The sequence below is a fragment of the Chelmon rostratus genome, chromosome 4 (assembly GCF_017976325.1).
Source record: "Chelmon rostratus isolate fCheRos1 chromosome 4, fCheRos1.pri, whole genome shotgun sequence".
NCBI lineage: Eukaryota > Metazoa > Chordata > Actinopteri > Chaetodontiformes > Chaetodontidae > Chelmon > Chelmon rostratus.
Window position 1 is genome coordinate 16,146,684 of NC_055661.1, and position 14,047 is coordinate 16,160,730.

General features: G+C 41.9%; 1 protein-coding gene across 2 annotated transcripts in view; it reads right to left on the reverse strand.

The window, feature by feature from the left end:
- Positions 1–727: 727 nt before the first annotated feature.
- negr1 (neuronal growth regulator 1) overlaps positions 728–14,047 on the reverse strand; it is a 135,571-nt gene continuing 122,251 nt past the window's right edge. For both annotated transcript variants that reach the window (XM_041934965.1, XM_041934964.1), the window contains one exon: positions 728–4,330. In XM_041934965.1, coding sequence (XP_041790899.1) covers positions 4,230–4,330 — 101 coding nt within the window. In that variant the 3' untranslated portion in view covers positions 728–4,229. The remainder of the gene's footprint in view (positions 4,331–14,047) is intronic.

The window sequence follows — 14,047 nt, forward strand, 5'->3', positions numbered from 1 at the left end:
AGGATTGTCCAGTGTGGGGTTCAAAAGAGCCCAGCAGCACTTGTAGAGGGGCAATAAACAAAAAGTGACATCTTTACACCCTGTGAATGCTCAAAGATAGCATTAGCATTATATGAGAGTTGATGAGACGTTATTTTAGATGTATGCCTTTGTTTCGTTTGCAATGACCCGAAAAAAAAGAGTCATTTTCAGGAAATTATAAAATCCTGTGAATCAGTAGTTTGTTCCACCAGGGATTAACTCTAGCCACTAGATTATTATATTTCAATCAGTGTTTTGCTTGAAGTCAACTTCAAACAACTTGATAATGAATCTGTATCTAAAAAATACAGATCAACTATCTGTAGCTCACAACTAGAGGTAATACGTAGCTACATTGCTTTGATACCTAAAATTACTTTTCATTATTGCAATCACTACATAAAAACGGGAATAATTGTTCACTGAGCCAATTGTGAGTTTATGTTAGCTTTTATCTTAAATGGTAGCTAATTTTAGTTTACGTTGCGTAATTTCATGGACTGAGGAGCAGTTTTGAGCCTTGATATCTGAACATGAATGCAGAATCTGTAGGCAAGGGACCAGATTTCGGTATCAGAAGTGTTCTGCTTCTGCTTGTAGAGCCGAGGATTATGACTAATCACGTTTGAGGCATGCAGGTAAACAGGCCATGTGGAGAGGAAAGACGTGGAACACCTTAGCTGAAATGCAACCTCGGAACCCATCAGCATCAGCTTTTTATTGGCTGTTTTCAATGAACATGATCTGAAGTCAAGTTGTTCTGTAAACAATGATCAGCGAATGGGAGAGGAAGTCTTGACCATTACCTGGACTTCTGCTGGCCAGAAGCCCTTAAATTGTTCCCAGAGGCTAAATCAGATGATAGCCGATGGGTTCTGAGATTGATTATTCACTATCTGCTAGCTTTAGCTGGTGCTGGATGTGCGCCAGCGTAAGACTGGCTAATCAGACACGTAATCCTTGTTAAATTTTGGGTTGATTGGGTGCAGAGAGAAAGTAGCGACGGAACATTTTAAGGAAAACATTGTCGTAATGGTGCTCAAAACCTGTCCCAGTGATACTGACAACCCCTTTGAGCGCTCATTAACTCAGATATGGGTTTATATTGTAACATGAAGACTTTTATTGCAAATAATAGTGATTCGATAAAAGGGACTTGTTAATACCATTATTCAAAATAATCAACATCCAGTACATTTCATATGGAATACTAGCATGGTCTTAACTGCCTAGACAAGCAACCAACATAACTCCAGACTGTCACCAATGTGCCACAATAATCATCATGACTCTGAATAGCAGTTGTTTTAGTTTATCAGCAAAGTTGATTAAAAGAAATCAAAAACAAACATAGCCTGGTGGTCTGTAGGAGGTATGTATTTTTAGACCAGATTCAAGAACCAAAGGTTTGGAAAAAAACTGCTTCCATTCATAGAAAGTATGAATATCTGTAAAATGGCCACCTCAAAAACACAGGTTAACTTTGACATGCAGCACAACCATACTCTCTGCACATCGTCAAACACGCAAGTGTGTGAAAACTATGACTACACACTGGCTCTAAAGATCAAAAGGTTTCCTATTTTCTCCAAATATACACACATTGATTCTGTTCTATAATACTGTTATATTGGTTCACACCCTCTCGCTTTCAAAAAGTAGGTAATTTGATTGCAAACATTGTTATTTTTAATGTACTTGTCTGACAAAAAATCAACAACAGTTATGGCATCTAAATGAACCCGACAACATTATAAACTATGCCATACTGTGCCTCATTCAAATAAATGTCACATATCCAGTTTTACATGTTTCAAATCTATTTTTTATACATTGTTTTCATAAAGGAAGAGAATAAATATACTTCTGACGCATTTTCATTATACCTTAACATTTAAACAAGATCATATGGTGCAGTATTTTCATAATTTGTAAAACAAGCTGGTAACAACTTCAGTACAAACAATAAAAGAAACAAAATGTTTAGCAGACCTTAAAACAAATCACAAAACGTAAAAGTAATAACAGTGTTTGTGCTTTAAGTCTTTTAACTGCGATGGCTATTTCTCTATAGGTTTGCAGTTACAAGTTCGTGTGAAAATACTGTGTGAACTCGGGTACTGTTAGCCCCTCGATCGCGGGCAAAATATAACACAATCCAAATCCAAAACAAGGCCCGCAAACATGTTAACCTGCACGACAAATACTGCATTTTTATCAGATGCATCTGGCTTCCTTGAAAATACCTGTGAGAGCCGTAAGTTGAGAATCGTTTGTTTTCACTGAATATAATGCCTAATTAGAAAGTGAGCTATAGGTTTATGAACGTTCAATAAGCAGTAATATGTCAAACAAATGAGATGTGTCTCATCGAGAGCTTCTGGAAGTGTCCTTTTAAAGGAGGTTCATTTAATGTCTATGGTACTATTAAGGCATTACAGTACAGTGTCTCTGTTTACACCATGGATTGAAGATACTTGAGGATGGATATGCCATGACAGTCTTGTCCAAAAAGTAAACCCTTACGATAACATTGTTTTTGAGCCTTGATATGATTGATTTCAGAGAACAAAAAGCCACATTGCCTCCAATTAAACGACCTCATGGTTTAATTTATTCGCAGCTCTGCTGGACGTTCGCCGGCCCTGTGGACACTGTTCGGGTTTTTTTTAAATAAAATGGACACTCATCGTGGAGGAGCTGTTAGCACTTTAGGCTATGTTTGTAGTGATGAGCATGCTTATAAGCTTCATTTCGTGTTCTGTTGCTCATAATTAAGGGCAGGTTTCAGTATTGTACTTTTTTGTTCTATTTGCCAGATATCTGAAGTTACACTGCCTCTGGCTTGCTGGGTTTCCTTTATTCATTAACTGGTACAATGAAGTAGATACAGTATATTCAGTGTAAGAGAGACTGTCATATATTTAAGTATTGAATTATCTGTAAAGAAAAAAGAGGAATAAAATACCGTGCTGCAGAATGCTGCTTTCCCAGAATCCATTATTTAAGTATCACGCCGAAGGCTGAAGCCAAAAACTTCAAGCGACCTACACTGTGCAGCTGTGGGTTTTCAACCAGTCGATGATCAGTAGGTGCACAGCAAATTCAGAGACAAAACCCTCCACTCAGACGCCCACTGGAAGCGGCATCCTTCAAAGAACTGCATCTTTAAGAGAAAAGCTTAAGACAGTTAAACTCTGCTTTTTCTTCCCAAATGCAACAGTTTGTATGAACATTCACGTATGTGGTCTCACTGAAAAAAAAAAACAAAAAGAAAAAGAAAAAAGTATGGCGTATATACTGTCGCATTTATATTTTCAAGAAAAATGTAAACATAGGGCAGCAATGTTCCTCCCTTCATACTGTACAAAGTCATGAACTGTGTTAATGTTCTTGGTCGAATGATAAAAGCTGGTCCCACTTTAAAACAAAAGCCTACACTATATTAAAATATAAAGATACAATACAGTATACTTTGCTACTTTGACGGCTGCCTGATCAGATCTGTTAGGCAGGCATAGTAACTGAAGGACCCATTTCAGAATACAACAAAGCACACCTTCAACACTGTTCATCCATCTATTGAGTAATCATGACAATACAGGTCCTGAAAAAGCCCTGCCTTTTTTCTTCTTTTGTTTTTTTTTCCATTTTTTTTTCACTATTTTTTAAGCACACTCCATAATCTGAATTTGTATTGTGAGGAATCTAAATGTCTTTCCTTTGTTCAACAACCCATAATACATTCAATAAAACATTGGTATCTTAATTCTGTGTACTGAGAGATTGGCACAATTGCGTCTTTTTAGCCATGTACAAAAACGGATGAAAATTTTGCACCATCGCCTCCCAGAGAAAGACGCATGAAGGTAGCTCATTTGGGAACTTTGGGGGGGTTGTGACATGAGGTGGAGGTGGAGTGGAGTGGGGCTGGGGCTGGGGCTGAGCACTGATTCACAATGTGGTCGATCAATCAGAAAAGAAGAGAGGAAATAATAATAATAATAAAAAAACATCATAGTATTTACATGACAGGAAGTTTCACCAAAAAGCAAAGAAAAAGAAAAAGATCCCCACACAAAGTAACGCGGATTATATTCCCCTTACGGCTTTTCAACAAACTGTACCAGATTGGATTCCAGCCATCAGCAATGTCAAAAAGGATTCATAAATGCTCTCGACAGTCATTGTGTCTGGGCTGGCCTCTGCTAGTACACGCTGATGAAGGAGGAGAGAGCCAGGACCAGGTATCGGCAGGCCAGCGGGACGTACGCGCTTCCTGTGCTCCCATAGGGTGCAGTGTTGGGCGCTGTGGGCAAGGAAACAAGAGAGGCTCTGATTAGTTGTGATTGCACTTTCACTCAGCAGCACCCACCATTTGAAAACCCGCAGCCAGCTTAGTATGGTGCTTCCAAATGAGACTGTAAAAACGGCAATTACCGTACCACTGCTGCTGTATTGAGGTGGTTTCTCCATTTGTAAGAGAAACTCAAACTTCACAACTCTGCTCTAACTCTATTTTCTGAGTAGTGGTGGAAGAAGTTCTCATATCTTGAACTTATAAAAGCACCATCAAAGAAAAACTTCTCCATTGTGTTTAAAACCCTTGCAAGCAAAGACCTACTACCAGCTCCTGTGACTGACATACTGTCATAAATGAGATTATTCATTATTAATACTGATTGTTTCTGTCGTAGCTGGTTAAGGTGGAGCTAGTTTGAACTACTTTTTATGCAGTTAGTTGGTTTAGTGAAGTTTAGTGAAGTGGTTCCCAACCTGGGGGTCAGGCCCCTCCAAATGGTCACAAGATAAGAAGTAAAAAAAGAAGTAAATTTCTTTATAGAGCAAACAATTACAGTCAGATAAAAAACATGAATAAAATGAGATAAATGAGTGAGAATCATTAAATATAGATGCAAGTTTAGATTAAATTATATAAACACAGTAGGTGGCAATGAGGTTGGAAAGAAGAGGAAAAAAACTAAACAGTAAGTACAGGTTTACCTTCGGCCATTTATTTAAATAAAAGCCTCAGAGACGTTTGGAGGGGAAATCAGTCTTTGGCTGAACTTCATGAACTCATAAACATCTAAAATGAAAAGGAGATCCAAATAGACACAACTTTTTGTAATGAATCACAAGAAGACTGGGAACCATTGGTTTAACCTTCAACAATGCATTGAATTTCATAAGCTTAAAACCTTCAAGCTCCTGCACACACACTCAGTGCACCGACGCAGGTGTTGCCTGATTAGATTTCCTCTCAGAACGGGCTCTGAGGCTTGATTGACAGCTCTCTCACTATCCTGTGCTGCAAGGGGTCTAATCATCCTCAGTAATTGAAAACACCTGGATAGGTGTGCAGCCTTTAATCTGAAAAGTAACTGGAAGAGTAAGTAACAGTAAAAATACAGTGGAGAGAGAAAAGAGTCGAAATATAAAGTAGCATTAAATGGACGGTTCTAGCTGGGTGCCAAAACACTGACTCCCTCTTTCATATTAGTATTTCAAAAAAAGTCGTCAGTGGAGAAGAGGAGAATAGATGAGGGCTGCATCAGATCTTTTTTCACCTTCCTCTCGCAGGCGCCTTTGTTTTGTGCTGTTTGTGTTTCTCTGACCAGCAGACAGCCACAGTAATATGAACTGGTCTCTCTGGAGAGCTGCGTCAGGCGGGCGGAGAGGGAGAGGGCAGCCTTTCATTTGAAGGAGCTACCTAGCTGCCTCCTCAACACAGACACACTCTTTTAGCTTGTAGCTCAATAACGCACACCTAACAGGTTACAAAACATGTTCTCCCTCAGCACACACGCCCACACACACACATACACACACACACACATATACCTGCATGTACAGGTCACCTACATGCCTGCACACACACATATACACTCTCTCGCTCACACACACAGCACAGCAAGGCAGTGCAAACAGCCTCTGCTCTGTCAGGGGAAATCATGTGGTGCACAGCCCATATCAGCAGGGTGCCTCTATTTACACGGCCATGTAATTAGTTCACAATGTAACTCCTATGATGTGGACCTCACGTTGCACAAACACACGGAGCAAAGTGAACAGCTGCATCACGACACATACTGTACACACAAGCATTCGTGCACCTCAGTACATTTCTTCGTGTGTTTCTGGGTTTGGAAACGACTCGGATTGTTAGAGAGGAGGATTGTGGTCCCTCTGCGCTGTTGTTATCGTGGACCGTGTATTTATTCAATAAGAACCAGAGCTGGTTGTCATTAGAGTGGCATATGGCTGTTTGTGTGTTAAAATAAATACAATGGCGCAGAGATTGATCTTTTTTACCAACATAATAGCTCGCTGGTGACAATTTTAAGAGGAGATGCCAGGCAGAGAGAGAAAAAGACACTTCCCATTATCACCTGACACAGCAGTGCTTTTACCGGATATTTTCAAGCATTATTTGTCGGCACTGAAGTTGTTTACCTATTAGAGTGAAAACTATAGCCCAGCTGACAGATGGAAACAGGGAGAAAAAAGGTAAAGCAGTGAATAGAGGAGCACAAATGGTTGCAAATGTTGATGATGTGTGTGTTAGATGCATGGCTGACCTGCGTGAACTGAGGCCCCCCTGTTCTTTCTTCTTTGTTTCCCCCTTCTACCTCATCCCCTCTCTTTGTATCCCTCCTCTCTTTCTCTCTCTCTCTCTCCTCCTATCCAAAGTACAGGATAATGACACAGTTTTCCTGGGCTGTGAGAGCGAGCTGAGAAATGGTAACCATAGCAACAGCTCCTGTCCTGCTCAGCCGGCCCACTGCTGCTGGAGCCTGAGTGCGCTGCATTGTGCTAGCCACGCTAGCAAAATCATTTGGCTGTGTGTGTGTGTGTGTGTGTGCATATGTGCGTGTGTGTTTGTGGCGGTGGGTGGGGAATAGGCAGATGTCACTATTTCCCTTCTTCAGTTTCTCATCTGATCAGTGTCAGTGTAATTTCTGGCTCAGTAAATGCTGCGGTAATCACATTAATATCTTGTACACAACTGCTTTTCATGCAGCAGTTCAGGGAGCTCACAAGGTAATTACTGGATCTCTGCTATGACTAATGTTGACTGGGCCGGAGAGCGTAACAATAAACCCCTCAGTACTTCAGGAGGGGAGGTGTTAAGTGAGGGTGGGTGATAGTCAGTATTACTGGGCTCCTGCCTCCTTACAGTGTTTGATTTTGGGCTTGTTTAATATCTCCCTGTGTCACTGCGAAAAGCAGGGGCCTCCATTGTTTTGACTGTGTGGGTTGTAACTTGCCATTTTAATTAACTCCCCAACCAGGAACTGCCTGCAACACCATTACTTTGCTTATTAACATGAAGGGAATAGAGGGGGAAAGAGACAGACACAGACAAAAAGCGAGTGCAAAAGAAAGACAGATACGGGGGAGAAGAAGGGGGAATCAAAGGCAGAGCGAGCTGGGAGAAAAAGACAGTGATTGAAAGGGGTGTGAGAGCGAGGCTGCAGTAGCAGCGGACAGGAGAGAGAGGAAGACGAGTGGGGTGGTGGTGTATGACTGAGCTCTACCTCTTTGGGGTTTGAATTTAATTGCCATGTACATCAGCACAGAGCTACAATGAAGTACCAGAATCCCAGACAATATATCATAGAGAAACCAACAGTGTCAAGATGCGCAAACGCTGGGAAGACAAGCAGCGTTCCAAAGGGAGAGGAGCGGAGGAGATAAGTGGAGATGAAAGCGATACGCTTCAATTACTGTTTTGCAACCAAATTGAAATGAAAAACTAGAGCCTCCCCAGCTCTAGCAAGAGTTGTATGAAAATAACAATCCCTGGTTCTCTCCTCTGATTCTGGACCGAAGCCATCAGCTTTAAATAGTGTGCTGGGAGTATGAGCCTCACTCGCGCTCTCTCTCTCGTCCTACTTCCCTCCCCTTCACTCCCAAATCTCCATCGACAGCAGTTTTGTCACCCACATATCATATGCACAACAAATGCTAAGGCCCTGAACCTCAGTCACTGTTGACACAGATAATGAATCATACTGAAATATGTAGCAGTGACACTCAATGTGGGGTTTGTGTTGAGTACCATCTCAAGTGTTATGCACTGCGCTGTAATTCACTGCAACATCATCATTCATTAAATAATAGTGTGAGCTCCTTTCCCATCCTCTTCTCAGCCCTTTAACTGTCACACATGCTGGCTTTGTCAGGTTTGTGCAAATCCATTCAGAAATCCTCAATCCTGTGTTTGCATTAAGTGTCACACGTTCCAAAACGCACATGTGAAAATGTAAGGCGGCAAGATGAACAGAAGAAAATCTCCCATGTTTTTGTGTTGGATTGAGTCTCCAATCCATTCGCCGTTTAGCAAATGATTCATCCCTTGAGTTTGTTGTATTCTCCAAGCAGGCTGTCACGAGCGGCGCACAGACGGCAGCCAGCCAGGCAGCATCCCAATCCCCCCGAGGACACAGCTTCAGAGATGGGCTCTTCTGAGCAGGGGGGTGGGGGAGGGGTTCAGTGTCCTTGACCATCAATCAGTGGCCTCTGGTCCTCCCCCCGCCACTCCCCTGAGGGAGCCCACATGAGACACTCCTGAGCCAGAACTGATCCTGTACACACCATGCTGTAAATCGGGCTAAATCCCCCTACATGCAAGGCTCATAGCAACCACCACGGGTGTCTTTAACACAGTACAGCACACGCTAAAAGCAGGGTTTTTGGGGCACTGCGCTGGTGTTCGTTTAAGAGTTGAATGGAATATCATGCGACATCATGACATTTGATGAGGGGATGCCGTGCCTTCAAAGAATGTGCCGGGCTTCGTCGTCTTTTAAGTGCCTGCGCATCGAGAGCGTGCAAACACTTCATAGAAGGCGATGAAGACATTCTCCATGCTTTGCCTCACTTCAGTCCACTGACAGTGAAATACACTCGTCCCCTCCATCATTCATCTTGTACCCTCTCGCCTGTAGGAGCCTGCCATATTGAGTCGGCGCACAATTGACTTGCCGACCCATCAGCTCATTCATCCATTTCTCCCTCCATTCCTCTTGTTCTTGCACAAGCAAAGTGTTCATCACGACCAGATACGATGTTCAAAACTCATCACCTTCGTCTCCCGCTATGATCATCATACACTTCGGCTCCACAGAGCCCTCATTCACACGGACCTTCGAGCTCATTAGCCCCACCAATCGTTTGCATTAGTGCTAGTAATGAAAAGCCTCCATTAATAAGATGGCCTTCAGAGATCATTTACCCTCCTCCGCTTCCCAGTACAGCCATATCCTCACCCCACCCCTCCCTCCCTCCACATCCTGGTACCTGTCGGTTATCAACACCCAGCAGAATGCTTTTTGGGGTTGGAGCCTAGTCCCTAATAGCTCCTCTCAGCATCAGTATCTAGCTGGAGAGTGAATGAGAGCGAGAGACGGGTCACCTGATAGCTTACTGAGTGAGTTGGGGGCTCTCGATCGCAGGCAGGCTTTGGCCTTCAGCTTGACTTAATCAACGCCTCTGTGGGGTATCTGGACACATAAGAGAGCCCTCAGCACAGTGTGAGCTGGGGGAAGAAATCCCGACAGAGGAGACAGTTCCGGCGTTCTCCACACAGATACTGTTCCTTTTCATTATTGATCAACGTCTCACTTTCGCAGCCCTCCTCCTTCTCGTGCGTGTGTTCGTTTTATTAGAACTGAATAGTGAAGTTATGAGTCTGGCATTCGAGAGGATCCAAAATTCAGAGTGACCTGCACGTATGTTTATTGCACCTATCAATTCAAGGACATGCTTTATGCAGGAAATCAGTGAGCTTGCAAATGATGTACTTTATATGCACGCCTGATGGATAAATCTCCATTTTTAAAATGTTTTATGAATTTTCCCTTGTAGGGTTTTTTCTCCCCTTTTTTAAATTTAGAGGGTAAATCCACATCAGCGCATTCTGGGAATAAACAACAACAACAAAAAAGCGGTGCAGTGTGGATTGATACTTTCAGCGTTTTTAATCACGGCATTTCCAAAAGCATAATTACTCCATGACTTTGGCTGCTCCCGCTAAATCTGTTTAATGTTAAAGGCTTAATAAAATGCACAGGGACGCAAACAAATGGTGTCAGCATGTAGCAAGTTCATGCAGCCCCACTTTTCTTTTCTCTCCCTCTCTCACTGTCTCTACAATAATCTCCCTCTCATATTTGGGACTCTCACTCCCACTATCTCGAATAATTCCCCATGCCCCCCTGTCCCTCCCTCGCTCTTTAATGCTTATCAGGGTTTTATTTCTGCTGCAGGCCCAAGGATTTCGCTGAGTCAGCTGCTGCTTGGCTACTGCACCCCTGTGATGACAGCGACAATCTGGCCGGTTATGAGGAATGTTGACGACGAACCGACGCTACTTGCATCTCCATGAGCTGCTCCATCAATACAGCCCGATAACATCTGATCTCCAACCAGGAGGCAAGCCTCTCTTCCTGCCCTCTCCATTCCACCCATCTCTTTGCCCCGTAGCCTCCTAAAATAGCAATTCCCCGCTGTTATGTATGTAGGATTATGATAAGACAGCTCTCTTTTATCAATTTCCATTATGGTGCTGATAACACAGCAGGCATGAATGTGGAGGGTTAAGTGCATTTTCTTCTTGATGGATATAAGATAACTTTATCACTGCAGACTGCCTGGTTATCACAGTTCACCTGGGGCTAGTTGAACCTGACTGGAATTTGCTCATGCTGAGCATCTCTGCAAAAGCACACGAGCAGCAGCCAGAATTTGCTCAGATGGTCATACTGTATGCAGAGCAATCCATATTTTTTGCTCATATTTACCTACCCTGAGCTGTTAATTGATTTCTCTCAGATCAATTCGGTGGTTTACAGAAATTGTTGGACCAAAAAGGGCCAAATCAATTGCCAAGTGATTAGCATGTGCAGTGGATTGTTTCTAGCTGAAGCGCTGCATAAGACTTGAGGCTGAGTGGAGGAGAGGCACAATTCAATGGAGGCACACACCATATGTTTACGTTAATTATTGCTAGCTCAAAGTCTGCTTTAGATGGTGTACGCCCATAGGCTGTGTGAGTGTCACACATGAAATATTCCTTTATTACGGCAAGACAGAACCCGAGGCAGTGAATGCACTCCAGTCTCTACTCCCCACCTTGTTGCCGACAGCCTGCGGGAGGTTCAGATAAAAGCTATAGCGTCCTGAAGTGAGCACCATTGATTCAGAGGGGTATTTTATACAGCAGCTTGAGACAGAACAGGCACTGCCTCTCATATACACACACACACACACACACACACACACACACACACACACACACACACAAACAGTACCAAACTCAGTCCGGTCTGTGAGTGTGAATATGTTCCTTATTAATTCACACACTGAGGGATATGTTAAGTATTTAACAGTTCAAGGTCTCAGAAATGGATATAAACATTCACAACCATCATCTCCTGTCACCATGTCTGCTGCAGCTTCGTGGACAATAAAAAGAAAGCACAAAATGATGCGCTAGTGCTACATAAATGACCCTCTTGACACATGTAGCTTTGGGAGATTACAGTCTGGAATGAGAAATCCCTTTTTCTTCTGAAACTAGAAAACTAATTGTGCTGCTGTTAATTAATTCTTAATAGCCTCCGTCTGCTGTCGTGGAGATGGGCTGCACTAAAAAGGCTAAAAAGTAAGTCACTGATGTCAGATGCAGTAAATCAGGAGAGTGTATTTAAGGCAGAAATTAAAAGTGAATCTGACGTGTGTCACATTGATGCTCTTTCCATGACATTTATGTGGACTCACTGCAGAAACACATAGGATACATCTTACTGGAATACAGCGTACATGGCAGTGGTGAAAGATGAGGTTTTCTGCATGTAAACAGTCCACAAGTTACATGAAAAGTGATAAAGATAGAACTTATCATTATCATTTTTATTATTACTCAGAAAAATTCAGATCCTTTAGCTAAGTAAAAGTATCAATACCACAGAGTATAACTTATTCAGGAGAACTAAAAGTCTACCAATCAAAATCTTACTGAAATTAAAGTATGTAAGTATTTTTGGCAAGAATTTCTTAATGTAAGTTTAATCTACAGTACTATTTGGGAGTTCATTCATTTATGCGATGATCATATGTTTTATATCTACAATATTCTTCTATGATATAACTAATGACGATAGCTTTCAGACACCCAAAACAGAGGGCCGGAAACAGACAGTTAAGACAAACATGTTGGGAGTAGCATTTTAGAAACAAACTTTTTTATAAAAAATCTTCATCTGAAAAGTAACTAGGAACTAAAGCTGTTAAATAAATGGATTGGAGTACGAAGTACAATATTCCCTAATATCATAAAATGGGAATATCTGAAAATTGCACTTAACTAGCTTCCTTTTAACCACAGTGCTTGGGCAGTACCCTTCTAAATGTGGCTAAGCTTAGCTGTGCAGGCCTGGCTGCTTCTTTGAAAACTTCAGAAAATCAAAACACTTTAAGACTAGACAAGTCAAGGTGGTTTGATGCACTACAAAATGCTGCCAAATAAAAACAATGGGTGCATTTGAAAGTTAAGTGTGACGCACATACAATTTGATAGCGTTCCAGGCTTTAGACAACTATTTTGAAGTGCTGACTTGTGTCTGTGGATCGACTAGATGTTATAGTTGTATGAATAAAAGGCAGACAATATCACCTCTCGCTGAAATGTGTCAGATCCTAAAAAAAAGCCCTTAACTCTTATCTGCTCCTCCACACATCTCCCCCTCCCCACTCCAAATCCACTTTAGCCTTCCCTCTGTAGGCTTATCCTCTCTGCCTCACTGACACTATCAATATGCAACTTTCCTGGCTGCATAAATACCAGAACCGACGATGGTGACACATGCTCTTTCCCTTTGATGTGGGACTTCAGTTGGCGACTGCAGCTCCCAAGTATGTGAGTACCACTCTCTCAGCCTTTGTGTTCCTGTTTTTCACATGAGGTCAAACATTATTGACTGGAATCACTGAGGGGAATAAGTCTGCGTTTACCGACAAATTGGACCGGTGGATTGACCCCTGGTTCAACTCAGCTGGGTACCAGGAGCAGCAAATATCAATACAGTACATTTGGTAAAACACACACATCTCTCTTTGTCGCTGAAAACAGAGCAGATGGATTTGCATTAACATACAGTATTCATCATCAAGTGGACTCACTGCTCTCGTCACAGTGGATGTGAGCACGGCAAATGTCAGTTCAATTATATCGCATTCATACCATTAAAGGCAATTATGGAAGAATGTAAAGGGTCACAAAGTAGCCATATAAAAAGGGCTAATGCCATCTGTCTAGAAAATAATGATCAAAGTTCCACCAGCAATTTTAAAAATGCTGTTTTATTGGCTAACAAGGCCCAGAATCCTATTACTGAGCTTCTTTATCAATGTTCACTTGTCCTGTATAATGTGTGAGGAAAAATTGAACCAAGATTAATTGAATCTTCACTTTCTCAACAAAACTACTTGCGCTGTTAAAATGCTAGTTCCAAATGAGGCTGTAATCCAACCGAGCAACCCATACAGCATGCTGAAATAAATCATTTCTGCATAAGCTAAAAATATGTCAAAACAATCATGCTCTTTAAAAAACTTTCCGAGAATTATTTGCAGACTTGCTAAAACCCACAGCAAGAGTTCAACCACAGATTGTGAAAGGCAACAAATAACCATCAATTTCAACCCGCTCTCCTTGTGTGATTCATGAGTGTTCAGCTACATGTACACTGTAATTACATAAAATATATAATTTTTCACCTTGAAAACATAATTAGTCAATCTGGAGCCTACAACACACACACTGCACAGCATCTCTACAAGTCTTCAAATGTTAATTCTCTCGAGTATAAATGCCTAGAAATAAAGGAGATGGCTGGTGACCTTCAAAGTTATTGTTACTGTCAACAAATCCCAGGAATAGACTAAAACCAACAATGTGTTGGTCCGTCTCTCAATCCTTTCTGATTTCCCCTGCCTGTCTCTGGCACTCTGCCCCAAG